Consider the following 15,488-nt stretch of genomic DNA (forward strand, 5'->3'; position numbering starts at 1 on the left):
AAACACAGCTGTGTAGTTCCTGTAATAGTAGCAAATATTCAACACAATTACTGTGAGGCGGTTTTCTCTGATTCTAGGTGGACGGACTAGCAGTTGATAATTATTGTTTGTGTCTTAACCGATCTGATCGCACTACCCTCTTTCTTGCCCCCTGACTTCTAGTTTTAATTCCTCAAGCAGATAAGAAGTGAGGGGCGGATCCTCCACGATAGTGGAGGAGCGTCGTCCCGCTAAATACAACGGCCCCAGAACTTTAAAAAAAATGATAATGAACTTTCTTTATTACAATTTTAGTTTTCAGCACCCCATCTTGAATGGAGTGTCAGGACGGGGCGGGGCAATGGCTGCTGAGTGGCAGCAGGGATCTGTGCACTTGTTTAAAGGGCGGATGTCCCTTTAGCCGGCTGTCTTGCAACGGCCAGCCAGACACGCACACTTTAAACATCTCTAACCCAGCTGTCTTAAGACAGCTGGGTTAGAGAAAGCATAGGCCTCCAATGATCTTGTGAGCCCTGAGAGAGCCCGCTCCCACCAGTCCTGACAGCAAGATTGGCTAGTGCAGTTTCCTGGGTCCCTTCACGCGCTGGTGCCAAGAGAGGAGAGACGACAAGAAGAAGTCCCAAGGTAAGGTTACTATAATAACCCCTTCTCACCCCCATTGTAAATGGGAGCCAGCCGCCACTGTAAGAAGTCAAAAGCTGATGAATAATTCCCTTTCCTATGTTTTCCTCTTTATGTCTGCATTTTCGTGGTTTTATTACCTGTAACCAAAAGATTTGAACTTGAAAAAGAGTAGAAGACCATTGAGCCAGATTTAAAGTTTGTCACAAACGAGACTGACATCCTGTGCGCCTTATTAAATGTACAATATATGTTATGGCCCTAGTAATAAGGAGCAGGGATTTCCACCACGTTTGTGACTGAGTGACCCATCTGTCAAACTAAATTAGGCCCTAAGTTATTTTCAAACACTGATCTGCGACACATTTTTCATTGGTCCGAAATGCTTATGCTAGTTATTTATCACTGCAGATGAACTAGCTGTAGACCTCGGAAAAGTTCTGCAATCGGCATTTTGCCTTTCTGGGAATGGGCAATAACATGCCACAGGGTTTCAGCCAGATAGAGCCTAAATGGTTTGTGATTTATCTGTGTGACTGAAGCCATTTGATGAGCATGAATGCTTTTATCTCCCTGTCTCATGTTTTGCATTCACTTGCAGTCTTAGAATTGGATAATTCGTTCACATGCACCAGAGCTCTCTCCTACTCAATACCCGTTCGAAGTTTAGTCGATATTAGAACAGGCCTTTCCACTCTGAGCTCAAGCATGTCATCTCTTCACTCCTCTTATGACCCTGGAGCAACTTCTGAATACAAGACAACAGAAACCTGTGTTGCTGCGCAGTCACCACTTTCAGAGAAACTGGGCAGCCATTACACTCTGTTTTCGAACATGTTTATGTAGGGGATTCATACAAAGTCTGCACCACGTGAAATTGATAATGCAGAACATTAAAGTGACTCATTTCTGTATCTCTTAAATTGGTTACAAAGCACCTCCCTGAATTCAAGAAGAGAGGTTTAAGCCTCAGTCACTTGGGTAAACTACTTCCTAAACATTGACTATAACACCACCCTGAATTTCTCTAAGGTTTAGTTGTGTCTTTCGGTGAAGTCTGAGAAGAGCACAATACTTTTTTTTTTTTTTTTTTTTTTAAAGCCCGAAAAGAGCTACCACTTTTTGTCCATCACAGTGCTGTTTGCTTGATCCAAGTATTTTTTTTTCATGAGAATGTATCATATATCTTCTGAGGTAATCCAAAGTGGGATGTGTTTCTCTTGACCCTGACCCCAGAGTCAATAATTTGACTGTAGAGAATAAATGTTTAGAGATTTATAGTGGTTATGTCATGTGGTTCCTATTATGGTAATAATCTTCATGTTTAGGGCGGCAGAAACACTGAATTGGGGAGACTGAGTCAACTCCATACCATTTGGAAACTGTCAGTATGGCTAGCCCATAGTGTTTCACCCAACCCTAGAAAGGAAGATGTGATTTATGGCAACCTAAACTTGACACTCTGACTTTTCATGGATGTTGTGGCTATAGATCATATCCCTTTTGCTTAGTTACTCAGAGTCTCACACATTCCAAGGCAGGACACAAGATGCAAACAGGATTTCAATGCATTTATTGAAGCAATTGCATCCTAGCATAAAAAGCATGAGCTGCACTAAGGCAGATGAAACATAGTACTGTAATCATCATTACAACCAGTGTAAAGAGAGTAAACAACCCAACCATTTTGTATGATTCTAGGGAGCCTAACGATTTGATCCTACACCCTATTTCTAGGTAACCCTTCTGCCTGTCCCGATCTAAGGGAGTAACCCAAATCCCATACTTGAGTAGGATAGCAAAGGTCTGCCTGTTGTCTGGATGCAATCCTCTTGGGAAGCTGAAGAGTCTGCACCAGGCTCAGCAAAGCGTTCTGTGGAATGATGTGCGTCCCAGATTAGCCATGACTGGAATGCCCTCTGCTTCCCCTAGGGCTACATGTTGTTCATACAATAACTCATTTAGAGTTCTTAAAACAGGCCTGGCATACTTATGTGTCTAGAAAATTGGGACTGACTCCTGAGCTCCTGGAGTGTTAGTACACTTTAGTATACCATGTACCATACATGACAGCCTTGAGCAAGGCACAGAATGCACGTTGTGCAAATAGCAAATAAAATGTGCAGCACGATCAACTATAGCTTCTTGGAAAAAAGCAGCTGATTAAAATTTAAAAACACTCACTAGATAATCTTCATCACCTAATTGATTGCAGCTGGAATTGCAAGAAAGTGCATTTTTTCACTTTGTGTATTATTATTTCTCCATCTTGGATTCCAGTTGTGGCAATCAACTGGGCCGTACTGTGCCAAAAAGCTCGGAACTCCTACTATGTATCATTCACCTGTACTGTTTTCAGTAGTTGTCATTGTTCAGCGTCTAGTGTCGTATTGTCCTTCTTTTTTTAACCAAATTACAGTTTAATACTAATTAAGCGTGTGGTCTGTGAATTATATTGATATATTTATTTTTGGGGTTTATTTTTTATTTTTATTTTTTAGGTACCTCATACAGCTTTTTTAATTTATTCAGTATAGTGAGACCTCTTTAGTCGTCTTTTCATCTTTACCCACTATCCTATCTTTCTGTGTGCCACCTTTATGTTTTTCTCTGTTCTTTGCTGTCCCAAAAGTACCCTGCGGAATACTGTGTTCCAGTTGTCCAGTGACATTTTTGTAGTCTCCTCCTTCACACCCTTCTTCTGAGCAACATGCACTTCTTTTGTGAGGATTAAAAATGTAAATTCTATAGGAGTTCAGTGTCAGTTGTGTTACTGACATGTGTCGTAATACAATATTCTTCTCAATCCAGTCAGTCATTTAGTCTGTTATCAAGCTCTCACACCTTTAAGGGATGGCCAAAATGTATCTATTATCTGCTTTTGGTTGCCTTCTTCTAGATAGAAACTCTCAGGTTTATTCTGGTCATTACTTATTAGCAACCTGATGGCACCTCATTTTTACTGCTTAAAGTCTCAAGTGTCCTTCACTTCTTTTCTGCCAGCCTATCGATGCCTTAGATGGAGGCCACGTACTTCTCCCTAGTTGGGTCTATCTGAAGCTCACTCTGCCTAAGCTCACTATTGGATTTCTGCTCCCAGACTCTAGGTTCTTTGCTGTGAGCGGACCACTATATGCATCTCTCTCCTTTGCACGGTTTCACTTCGAAGTAAGGAACCCAGCAGATTTACTACCACACCTTAGGTACATGCCCAGGTGGCAGTAGGAAACCCAAGTACCACGCCGGACATTTGATCTCAGGAATATGAGATACAAGTTTGAGAGGCAGTTTCTCCTCTCTGAGCACTGCCCCCGGCCCAGCTGAGCACCCATTGTCTGCATGATGACGCTTGTTGGAACTTAAGCATCAGTGGAGAAGGCATGCATCCTACTGAATGGGGCATACTAAGGATGCTATCTGGGCAGCCTGGTCCCTACTTGGCTTTAATAATCAGATTAACAGATTAGGGTGCGATATGCATTTTTATATGTTCTGAACTCAGATTTATGTAGCTATGCACAGCTTCCATCACAGTATCCTTTTAGAATTCTTCTTATTTTAACTCAAATGCAAGCTCCCATCACCACACTGCTGATCGTTGGCTTCTGTGCTGGTTAGCAAGTGATGTAGCTATGTGTGCCATGTTTGAATCTGCTGTAATTTATATTTGTGGCATTCATTGTGCACCCTGGCTGCAGCACGGAGAACAGGTTTATGTAGGGGCAGCCTGTCATGCTACACCATGAAGTGCTTTCATAAATGCTCTTCTTCTTTCCAGAGTCATCAAAACAATATATATTTTGTCTGTACCCCCGGTTGTCTTCCAGTAGTAGTTCCTTTTCTAGTTTTAATTTCTTGACTCTGTGTGTGTCTCAAGGTTAGGTTTTTAGTCATGACCGAAATAATATCGCTTTTCCAAACTGAAAAGTATATCTGCTAAAGGTTTGTGTGTAAATGGGAAGGAATTCAAGTGTGAAACTTAAAAACAACTCAGAAAAGTAGCCTCTTTACAAGTACACGAAATAAAATCGACTCAGCAGTAATGGTGCTATTTTCAAAATTTGAAATATGCAGCACAGCCTAAAAGAACAGCGCAATAGTCGATGCGGTCACCTCAGTTTCCTGCTGGGTGCTGCAAATGTAACCTTGCCGAAGATGTCTCTGGCAAGTATTCAGTGGGGAAACCCAACCTCTCTGTCACACGGACAGGCAGCATTGACAAAATGATGGCCTAGCTTCAAGTCGTGAGCCATCACTTGATGCCCAATCAACAGCCATTCTGGAGGCTAAATCTAGTCGGTGCAGGTAGTGTATCAATACAGCAGTTTGTTAAGCGGAAGGACCCATTTTATGGAATTTTTTCAATTGGATTCCCAGATGGAAGTGATGCCGTGAGTGCGTGTCTACTCCTGCAGCTTGTTCAGAGGTGAAAACATGTGAGTACCCCAGACGATTTCTTTACATATTCCATCACCATAGAATGTAAGTGGCTTGGTATTAACCAGCCATTGAGTTTCATACGCTACCTAGGCATGTCAGCTCCATTCTATTGACAACTCCAAACCAGGGCAAAACAAGTCTGTGAATGTTGAATATCACTGATTGCTCCAGTATTTAACTTGACATAGACATGATTGAGATGGATTTGCATTTAGAACTGTCTGACCGACACATGGACACATACGTGTGCACTGTAACAAACAGAACCTTCTTTAACATACATGAGCAGGCCAAAGAGAGCAGCAGAGGGACATACTCAAAACATGTAATAGCTGACTCGGTGTCAGAAGAGGATCTCCAGGCTAGCCTAAGAGTGCAACAGCCCATAAATGATCACAGGAGGTCAGTTTTCAGGATTTCTTGTTGTAAACATAGTTCTGAACTCCTGCATGAGTTACTGTTTAGGGAACCCCAGTACAGAAATAGTGCCCACCAGTGGATCGGAAGCAAAATCAAATAGATGTCAGCCAGCTGGACGGTTCAAGACGGCTAGATTGGGCGAGTATTTTGGAGGAGGGCATATTAATTTATAAAATAAAAAGTTATATTTAGTGAAAAGAATTTGTGTATGAGGCAGATGACTTTGAACTACGACACTCCATTCTTCATTGTTTTCAGCATCCTTGCCGTGCACCTGGCAAACAATCCAATTGCTCTTCTCTAGGCTAAAAGAGGAAACTTGAGTATCCTACCTGACCTCTCACTGGGCTACCATCAGACCATATACAGACACAAGTACAGCCTTTTTAATTATGTGGTCCAAGATCCTTTCAATTGTGAGAATTGATGTGCCTGTCAAGGGAACAAATGGCCCTCACAATCTAGCTAGTTCTGTGAATTGCTTGGAGCCCATGATTTTCAAACCGTTTCACTCTTAATAGTGGTACTTGGGAAAATAGTTGGATATTCAGGATACTGCTGTAGGCATGCAACATTAAGTCTGCAGAATGCTGCTCTCCAGTTACCCTGAAAAGGCATCAGTTCCATCCCACTAGCTTCCTAGGAGAGAGTAAGAGCACATGATGGCAACCAGCAGCCATTACTCTGGATGGACATCAATGCGCACGAAATGCAAATGAGTTTCTTGGTATTTAGAAACATCCCCGGCTGCGAGGACAGTGACAACCTGCTATTCCACTTCAAAAAAGCAAAAGGCATTCAACTTCTTTAATTAAAAACACAACACATGAATTATTTAATAGTTATTGCAATGCATAATGCATGATCTCAATGTTTTTCTTATTTTCGCTCATCCTTAAAAAACGATGTCACTCTAAAAAGGCGTATACTGTTTTCAGTAACTTTCCAGCTATTCAAGTACATTTCTTGTCATTTACTTCGATTTTTATTTAGCTGTAAATTACATGTAGACTCACACTGCAGCTACTGCTAAGGTACATTTATTTAGGCTTCTGATGTATCTCATTGGTGCAGAGAGCAAATGTTCTGACCTATTAACAGGCGCTCTTTCTTTCGGTGTTAGACTTGAGGGTGCTTATTCATCCCTTCTTCCAAGGGGCGATCGCACTCGTCATCTGTACAAACCTCCTAGTTACATCTAAATACCTCTGCCCCCCTCACCCCACTAATAAATCCTGTTCAATTGCTTCAGCTGGTTAATGACCTCCCCTCGGTTATCTCATCCAGGGTAACACAAGGACTCTTCGGCAGCCATAAGAATCCCGTCCACTTCCAATTGTAGAGCCACTGAAAGACCTACTTTGAGAGTTTCAGGAACTTTGTCTAACATGACGTCATGAACTCACTGGCCTCAAGATGCTTCCAGGCGAGACAGAATGGTAATGTGTAGATTTGCACCAACGCTTGAGATGCACAGAAGCAGGTAGGGCACTTGCAAGACCCTCTACCAGAGTAAGAGAAATAGCTGGCAGCATCTCTCTGTCAAGGAGTGTTGGGCACTTTCTCCGGTACACAGAAAAAACGAAACAGGAGGTATTCACAAGCATTCACAAGTCATGCAATAGCATTTAGAGAGTGCCTGTGATTTGCTAAGAAGTTGCTGGTAGTCATCAATTAATAAAACACCTGAGCAGTTCCCAACCTGAAAAGGTACCTTAACAAGTGTGCGCCATATTCCTGTTCACAGCAAAATACAATGACAGGTATGTCAAACCAACGGGACCTCAACAGAAAGAACGTCCAGCTGCCGACGGGTGATCTCCATCGTGCAAGGCAATGAGTTAAGGGTCCCTTCTTTCAAAAGGGTCCGGCAGAAAGTATGTGTTCAGGTAGTTGCTTCTTGGTACGAATCACATTTAAGGGGCTTTGCACTTCTTCTGCTAAATGTTCCATTTGCTATCGAGCTTTTTGAACATGCTCAAACACATGATCAAGATGCTAATTCAACTTAGATGAGTGTGTTTTTAGTCATACTTTGTCATCTCACTCTACACGCTGCAGTGTTCATTACACTATCCCCCCCTTTCCGTCTTCTCCACGGGCCAAGATTCCATCTCCAGTTCTCATATACACGTGCAGCACACCTTTTCAGTACCACAGTCTGGTTTTCCTGATCCACTAGTCCCTTTCTGTGCATGTCAAGGGCACAGTGCGATATAGGTACTCGGCCACCGTGGGCTTTCATGGGCCAATTTCCGACTCCAGTCCAAGCGATAAGATAATGTTGAGCATTGCCAGTGCCGAATTCTTATGCTTTGCTCTTGTAAATTACAATTTCCTTCCACGCAATAGAAAACCATTCTTTTCTGGTCCGTAAGGCCGTTTATTAAGTGCACTCTACACCTGGGGGACAGGGGGAGCCACGTGGTGCTGTAGGGAGCCAAATGGGAAGGTGAGAGCACACCAGGAGCAGAGTTAAACAGGTTGACCAAATAGCCAAATTCTCACTATATTCCTGAATTTTAGAAGGTGAAATTCCTGTTTCAGATGCAGAGGAAGAGAGTTATGGAGCTTACTCCTGCATCCTGTTTCAGATGGAGTCCAAAAGCTTTACCACACCAGTCTGATGTGCTGATTTAATAGAAAAAACCTAGTGAGGCCAAGTGAAAGTTACTCAGGGAGACATGTCTATTATTCCTGCTAGATAAATAGAGGGGCCGGGCTCTGAAGAAAATGGGGTACATCAAACGTAACATTTCAAAAAGTATCCGCTTTTTCAAGGACACCAATGAAACTCCCTAATGATCCAGATACTCACCAACCACAGGTACAGACTATCAGGTGCTTTGTGGTTTAAACCTGAGGGCATGAGCTGCTTGACACTTGTGGCTGCTTTTTACTCTGACCTTCAGTTTTCAGTGTCAGGAGTTAAGGGAGTTCAGGCCCAGAAAGATGAAGGTCTTTACTCAGTTTGACAAAATATGGTCATCTGAGGAAGTAGGGTCTGGATCACAAGTCACTTGGTTGCAGAGTTGGCAACTTAGCCGTAGCACGTCATGTTCTCCTTTATTCAGAACGACTCACCCTTCACACTCCCACCACCTCTGGAGGGATTTACAGCACAACCATTGAGCTGGTGGAAGTCCGTGTGCAAAGCTGTTTTAAGTTGTCTTCTGAAAAAGATGAAATGAAGAATTGAGAGCGTGACAGTCTCTCGGCAACAGTATGGAGGAGAAAGGGAGATTTTGCATCAGCCAGGAATGAATTGTATCTGAGGACGGAAGCTCACCAGCCAACTGTTATTACTCCCAGGGAGTTTTGTTTTTGCTTTCAAGGCAAATATGCATGTGTAAATAATGAAACGGTTTGGGTGATCTGTAACAGGCAGCTTCACCAAAGTGTATGAAGAAGTGACTTCTCATTGATGTGGCGGCAAGCAGCAAGAATGTTATTTGCTTGTAGAATCTTGGCACAGTGAAACGGATAATTAAATGGGCATTTAACAATCCCACAACAGATAACTCTAATGGTGTATGTGCACTAAATGTTCCTACAGAACTACTACTTAGCAAGGGCATGGCATAGGCCCTCATTACAGGTTGGGCTGAAGAATGTGGAACATTTATCACACATGGTAAATACCATTCCCTAGGGTGACATATTTACCACATTTAATATGTACCTCTTATTCCGCGTGTTCCACTATAAAATGAGGCCAAACATGCAGAATCATTATTTAAGACACCAAATTAAACGTTGTGCCTTTTGTATGCTGCTCTTCCCAGGATAAACTTTGGCAAAGGGTATGGCAATTGTCTTTTGTTTTCACAGTGAGTGGGATACAGCCATGAACTAGTAATCAGGGCCCTTGTGTTGAATGCCAAAGGAGAATCATCTGATAGGTGAAGGAAATGCTGAATCCACCAGTGGTATTTACCCTATCATACTAACACTAAGTGGCAGAAATTCTGCATGCCCATTCTCCAATGAATTTATTATGTTTTTCATGAACTTAATGCTTTTCTGTTCCCATGGCAACTCTCAATAAGGGCCTAATTGTTGACATTGAATACAAAGTCAAGATAATAAAAATATATCACGTCAAATATTCACTAGAAAATTATTTAAAGAATACAAAGGGATTCATACAGTGATTGTCAGTTATCAAATGTAACCAAACGGAAGCATCTCGAACAATAATAGAAAAAACACACAGAACAATGGTTTATTTGAAATTGTTCTTCTTTCTGTTTTTTTAAAACGTTACTAATATTGGAATCCAAGCACGTGTTCCTAGAGAAAGAGTTGGTATATGTGACAAACACCTTCAAGTCTCTTAAAAAACAATTTAGTTACATGTCCAGAAACTACTGTTCTGTTTTAACAAACCCTTCATGACATTCTTAAACCTATCAAAAAACACGGTCTTATTGGATATTCTCTGCATATACAAGTATTACAACCTTTGTAACAACTGACCTGGATTTTGCAGTGTTAGGAGTTAAACTTACTCAGTGCTAGAAGGGTGAGATTTTTGAAACCAGTGCTTAATTTGAGGCAGTGGTTTCCAGAGATGGCACTGACACTTAATTGTCAACACAGGCACTTATGACAGCCCGCCACATGGTGGCGATGTTAGTCTGATTTTGTGATGAACACAACTGCTTTACAAAAATTCGGTATACAATAAAAATGACTAATCCCTGCCACCCGAAGCAATAAGAATAGCTTACACGGCAGGTATTAGTCATAGCTTATTAAAAGTCTGAATTGTCACACTTCTAAAAATGTGATAGTTAGCAGTTGTGTTGCTACTATCATTGGCAAAGGCTATGTGTGGTGGAGGCTGCAAAGGCTTCCTAACAAGTGTCCTGGCACTTAATTGTTTTTTGTTTTTGTTTTTTTTTATTTTAAAAATTAAGCACTGTGTGAAACCCATCCTTCATGTATCTTGTAATTAAAACTCTCTCTGCTTATACCCAAGCCTTCCCTTAAAAAATATCCAATGTAACTGAACTTTGTGTGATTTCCAGATTTGCAAAGCAAAAGGTCAAATTTACACCCTGCTTATTTATTCTCTGATTCCTTTCAAGTCTGTATCCTGAAATGGGTGCTTCAGAACTTCTCATAAATATGCGTGTTGGAGTTGCCAACTAGTGGGCTTGTGCTACAAGAGGGCACTGGTAAAAGGGCTCTTTTTCATTTTATTCCCTTTAGCAGCCCATTGCCTGGCAAATGCCAGTCACATTAAGATGTTTTGTTTGATGTGAGGGAATATAGACCAGTTCCCTTAACACCAAATTCCCTTCCTGTATGTCTCAGTGTACCCCTTGTTTTCCTGTTTGGCTTAGTTAACCCTTTTTCAATTGCCTAAGAGCAAGTGCTCCACTTTGCTGTGGCAACAGTTGGTCCCTTCTTCCATATTTTGACTTCAACTGTCTTTTCATTGTTGTGTAGGGCAGTAGGTGTGAAACACAACAGTGTGAGGGGTGTGGGGGTGTGTTTGAAAAGTCTCAACACTCTGTCCATCATTTTATTTTGTGATATTGCCTTGCACGCCCTAAGTGGCTAGGGTATGCCCAGACATGGGTCCCTTGCCTGCTGCACCACTGTATTCAAGCTAACCTGAATGATGAAGGGTGATACCCTGAAACCGGTCCCAGGATGCTTGAATCCTGTCCAGGGAGGAACTGGCTTGGCAGTTCAGGCTGGACTGCTCCGGTTCGGAGCAGGGTCAAGACTGATTTGCTTATAGCTGGGTCCAAACTGGGGTAACGTGGAAAGCAAAATAACAATGGATTAAACCCAGATCTGTGACTGGGGGTGAGTGTTTGAAAAGTTTCAACACTCCGTCCATCATTTTATTTTGTGATATTGCTGAGTTAATTACAGACATATTTCTGAAATGGTTGAGTTCTGAGTAGTTGTTCTATATAAAAGAACACTTAATAAAGCTTCTATTTGTAGCTCAAAAGCACTACTAAATCTTGCTAGTGCAGCTAACAAGCCATTTCATTTATGCTCATGTATTCAGTACACCCACATAATCTCAATTAACGTAACAGCTAGTTTTCTAATTAAAGAAATTCTTAGCAAAACATGTTTTTGCAGAGATGAAAATCCAATGTCTGTTAATGTTAGTACCTGTTAGTAGGTTGAACTAATCTGTTCTTAACAGAAAGAGTAATTTGTAATTAAAATATGAAATACCCTAAAGATTGCTATCTGAAGATAGTATTGCTGAATTTGCTAAAAAGTAATTGCTTGCTGCGGAACTATCAAAAGATTTGTTATCTGCAAGTTGGAAAAAGAGGATTTTTCTATGGATTTTTGGTGGTGGTTGAAATATGAAAATAAATGAAATGGCACAGCTTTATTAGGGAGAGTTGCCTTTATTGTACGATACACTGTATATTGTGGTATTTTCAGTACTGTGGAAGAGCCGATAAAGTCTTAATCTATACATTTAATATATTACACCATAATACTTTTAAAATAAGGTAATGCAGTTTTGGCCTCTACACTGTCTAAATTATCATATTATGAATGGAGAGGCAGTAGTTGTCTTTTTTGCAGGCCTCCAAGGGAATAATTGGTCTTATCATCTACAGAGATAAGAATTTCAACGTAGTCAAATGGTATATTTATCTGCCACATTTGTTTGGGATTTTCAAAGGATATGTTTCCTCTGGCTTGTGGTACCCTTTTGGGTATAGGAATGAGGGTTTTTGATGGGATACTGTTCTCTCTTTCCAGCCTTGTCGTATACATCTCCTCCATCTATATATATATATATAATAGGGGTCATAGGAGAGACACTATAAATAGGGGACATGGAGATAGGACTAAGTTACTGTGATCAAGACCAGTAGCTCGAAACGCGTCAGTGGTGAAGGATGGTGATTTAATCCTGACTGCAATAAAAATAAATAATTTCCTCCCGGAGTGCGGTGGTGAAGTTGCTTGCAACTGTTTGTTTTTGGATATTTATATATATATATATATATGTATATATATATATATAGATAGATAGATAGATAGATAGATAGATAGATAGATAGATAGATAGATAGATAGATAGATTTATATTGTTCATACATTTTCACTTTCAAGAATTAAAAATACCAAACTGTATTATTGGGTTTTTGCTGTACAGGTTTTGCTCAGTGCTTAATTTGTAAATAAAAACGTGCTGGTGCCCAAAACTCTCTTCTTAAACACGCAGCTGCTGCAATTAAATGTGCGAACTACTGATGCAGCGTAATCCTGAAACCATCTCAGGCCTCTTCAATCCATTTACAGCCACTCTCTGCCCCTCCAGCTCACTTTTGCAGCGTTCTGCTTTCTCCCATTGTGACGCTTTTTCCTTTTTTCTCTTACTCCGTCTTTCCCATATGTGTCTTTTGCTCGCAGTAAATCCTTGAGGCAGAAGAATAATTGCTGGTCGATCCCTCAAAAATAAGTGCTGGTGCTCTGCACCGGAAACAACAAGCACAAATTAAGCACTGGTTTTGCTTTACAGTCTTAATAATTGAGAGAGACATCGGATTCCATGCCAGTTTACTTGATACAGATTTAGATGTTTCAGTCATGGAGCGTAAAAGGTACACTAACATATGCTCAAATAGTTTATACTTTACTTAATTTAAAATAATACATTCACACACTCATCCCCTTTCTACAAACTTTTCAAAAAACGTGTAGTGGTTGTGCAATTTCTCAACTTTTTGCACTACTTACACTTGGTTAATGTGGGAGTAGATATGCTGTGCTTGTTAACCTTTCTAGGATGATTGCGAAAATGTGACAGCTCAGCTAGGACACCCACTCAGACTTAACTATTTGTAATAATTGTATCGTTGTGAATCATGCATAACCTTTGCATGCATACCATTTGTTGGAGTTTAAAGTCTCGCATACACTGGAGATGTGTTTGTGAATCTGACTGCTAGTCTCCAGCACACTGAACCTCACCATATCTGCACCTGCTTCCAGCTGCGTGCTCTGAAGTTCTCTTACAGCTGTGGATGCCAGCTTCTCTCTATGATAACATGTCTTTCTTGGGTCTGATAGCTGTATCACCTCCAGCAATCCCCGTACACATTTCGCTTACTTTACTGATGCATTTTGTTACTCAGTATTACTAACAAAGTTTGGTTCAGTTCAACTATGTAAAAGGGTACTGAAGGCTTTTTAACTGTGTGTCAGCTTTCCGAATTTCTGGTTTTCATAGTTATCTGCTAACTCACTCCTAGGTCATGAAAACGTACCACATGTACCATGCGGAGAGCATCAGTGCAGAGAGCAAGCTCAAAGAAGCGGAGAAGCAAGAAGAGAAACAGATTGGCAGGTCAGGAGACCCATCATTCCACATCCGACTGGAAGACAAACACCAAAGGCGCAGCTCTGTGAAGAAGATTGAGAAGATGAAAGAAAAAGTAAGCCTTGGTGTTGGTGAAGAATATGCACATCAGCAGTGCGTAGGAGGTTTTCCAGCGAAGCTGCTGACGCTTTCATAATGAATTCATGTTATGCTTTGAATTGTGTGAATCTATTATGTATGCCAGTTGTACTTTTTGTGCGCACTATTGAGTAAGCCAGTGGTTCCTAACCCTTTGACTTCTGTGGACCCCCACTTCATCATTACTGGAACCCGGGGACCCCCACTGAACCATTATTGGAATCCAGCCCCCCTACTGAGTCATTACTGGAGGCGGGGACCCCGGCCTACATATTGTCGATGATTTGAAAAACCCAAAACAATACACAAAAAATAGAAAAATAATCATTCATCAAACATGCACAAATGACAACGCATTTTGATAGGAAGGTTGGAGCTTTTTTTAAATGCAATTGAAAGCACACATTATCCATACTTTATTCTGTTTGATGCCCCTGCACTGCTCCCATGAATCAATCTGAGGATACAAATTACATTTATATATACACACATATATACACTTTATTAATCTGTTAATATTATTTAATTTTCTAAGCAGTCATGGACCCCTGAGGAGGCTTTGCGGCCCCCCAGGGTTTCCTGGACCACAGGTTGGGAACCGCTGTTATGTTATAACCTTTCTCAGCCCAAGCTGAGCGCACCTCAAATAGGCCCTGAAAGTTGTATTTCCCTCTGTTGAAGTGTGTCTCACGGAGTAAAGCAGCTTATCACAGACCCTGTGCTGTTGATGTGAGCTGCACAGCTTAAAGGCAACAGCTTTTATTTTCATTGGGGGGGGGGGGGGGGGGGGGGGAGGGGAGAGAGAGAGAGAGAGAGAGAGAGAGAAAAAAAAAAAAAAAAAAAAAAATTTATATAATCACCAAGTTACAGATATATGGAGTTAGTTATGGAAAATCTATACTTACTCACTTGTTGGTGTTCGGGTTTCGAGATTCCGTGCTCCCGATAGTCAGGTTTCAGTTTCAGGGTGCATGTCAGCATCAGGCTCGCCATGCCACGCAAGAAAGTTCCTTCTCCAAAAGGAAGTTCACAGTACTCCACTCAGTTTGTAAGTTGCAAACACGTCCTTATTTGCACACAAACTATGTGTATATGTGTCAATAAATATTTTTTTGCAAACTCACAACGGAGTGGAGTGTCATCAACTGCATTTTAGAGAAGGAACTTACTTGCATGTATATAAATATTCACTTAAAATTAAAAAACAGACTATATTGTTCAACTCCGTTGTTACTTACGATTATTTAAATTACATAATGTTAGTGCCCTTAAAGTATCCCTTTCCAATTGCTAATATATTTCATCACAATAAAATGAGTACGTTCAATAACGCATCGCATATTTCTAGAAGAGTCTGTCACCATATTCAAGAGATCAAAAATATACTCTTTTTGACATGTTTGGTTGTTAATATAAATCACAACAGCTCTGTGCATCTACTGTGTGCCATTTCAATCAGTCTGAGGATACTATCGTGTGATTGTCATGATATTGTCGAGGTGACGGCTTGTTAGGTTAGCATGTCATCATGTTTAAGTGATTATGG

General features: G+C 40.9%; 1 protein-coding gene across 1 annotated transcript in view; it reads left to right on the forward strand.

The window, feature by feature from the left end:
- Positions 1 to 15,488, forward strand: part of SRGAP1 (SLIT-ROBO Rho GTPase activating protein 1) — a 413,075-nt gene that overhangs the window by 266,327 nt on the left and 131,260 nt on the right. The window contains exon 5 of the mRNA XM_069229120.1: positions 13,737 to 13,919. Within this exon, the coding sequence (XP_069085221.1) occupies positions 13,737 to 13,919 (183 nt within the window). The remainder of the gene's footprint in view (positions 1 to 13,736; positions 13,920 to 15,488) is intronic.

This window comes from Pleurodeles waltl, chromosome 4_1 (genome assembly GCF_031143425.1).
Source record: "Pleurodeles waltl isolate 20211129_DDA chromosome 4_1, aPleWal1.hap1.20221129, whole genome shotgun sequence".
NCBI lineage: Eukaryota > Metazoa > Chordata > Amphibia > Caudata > Salamandridae > Pleurodeles > Pleurodeles waltl.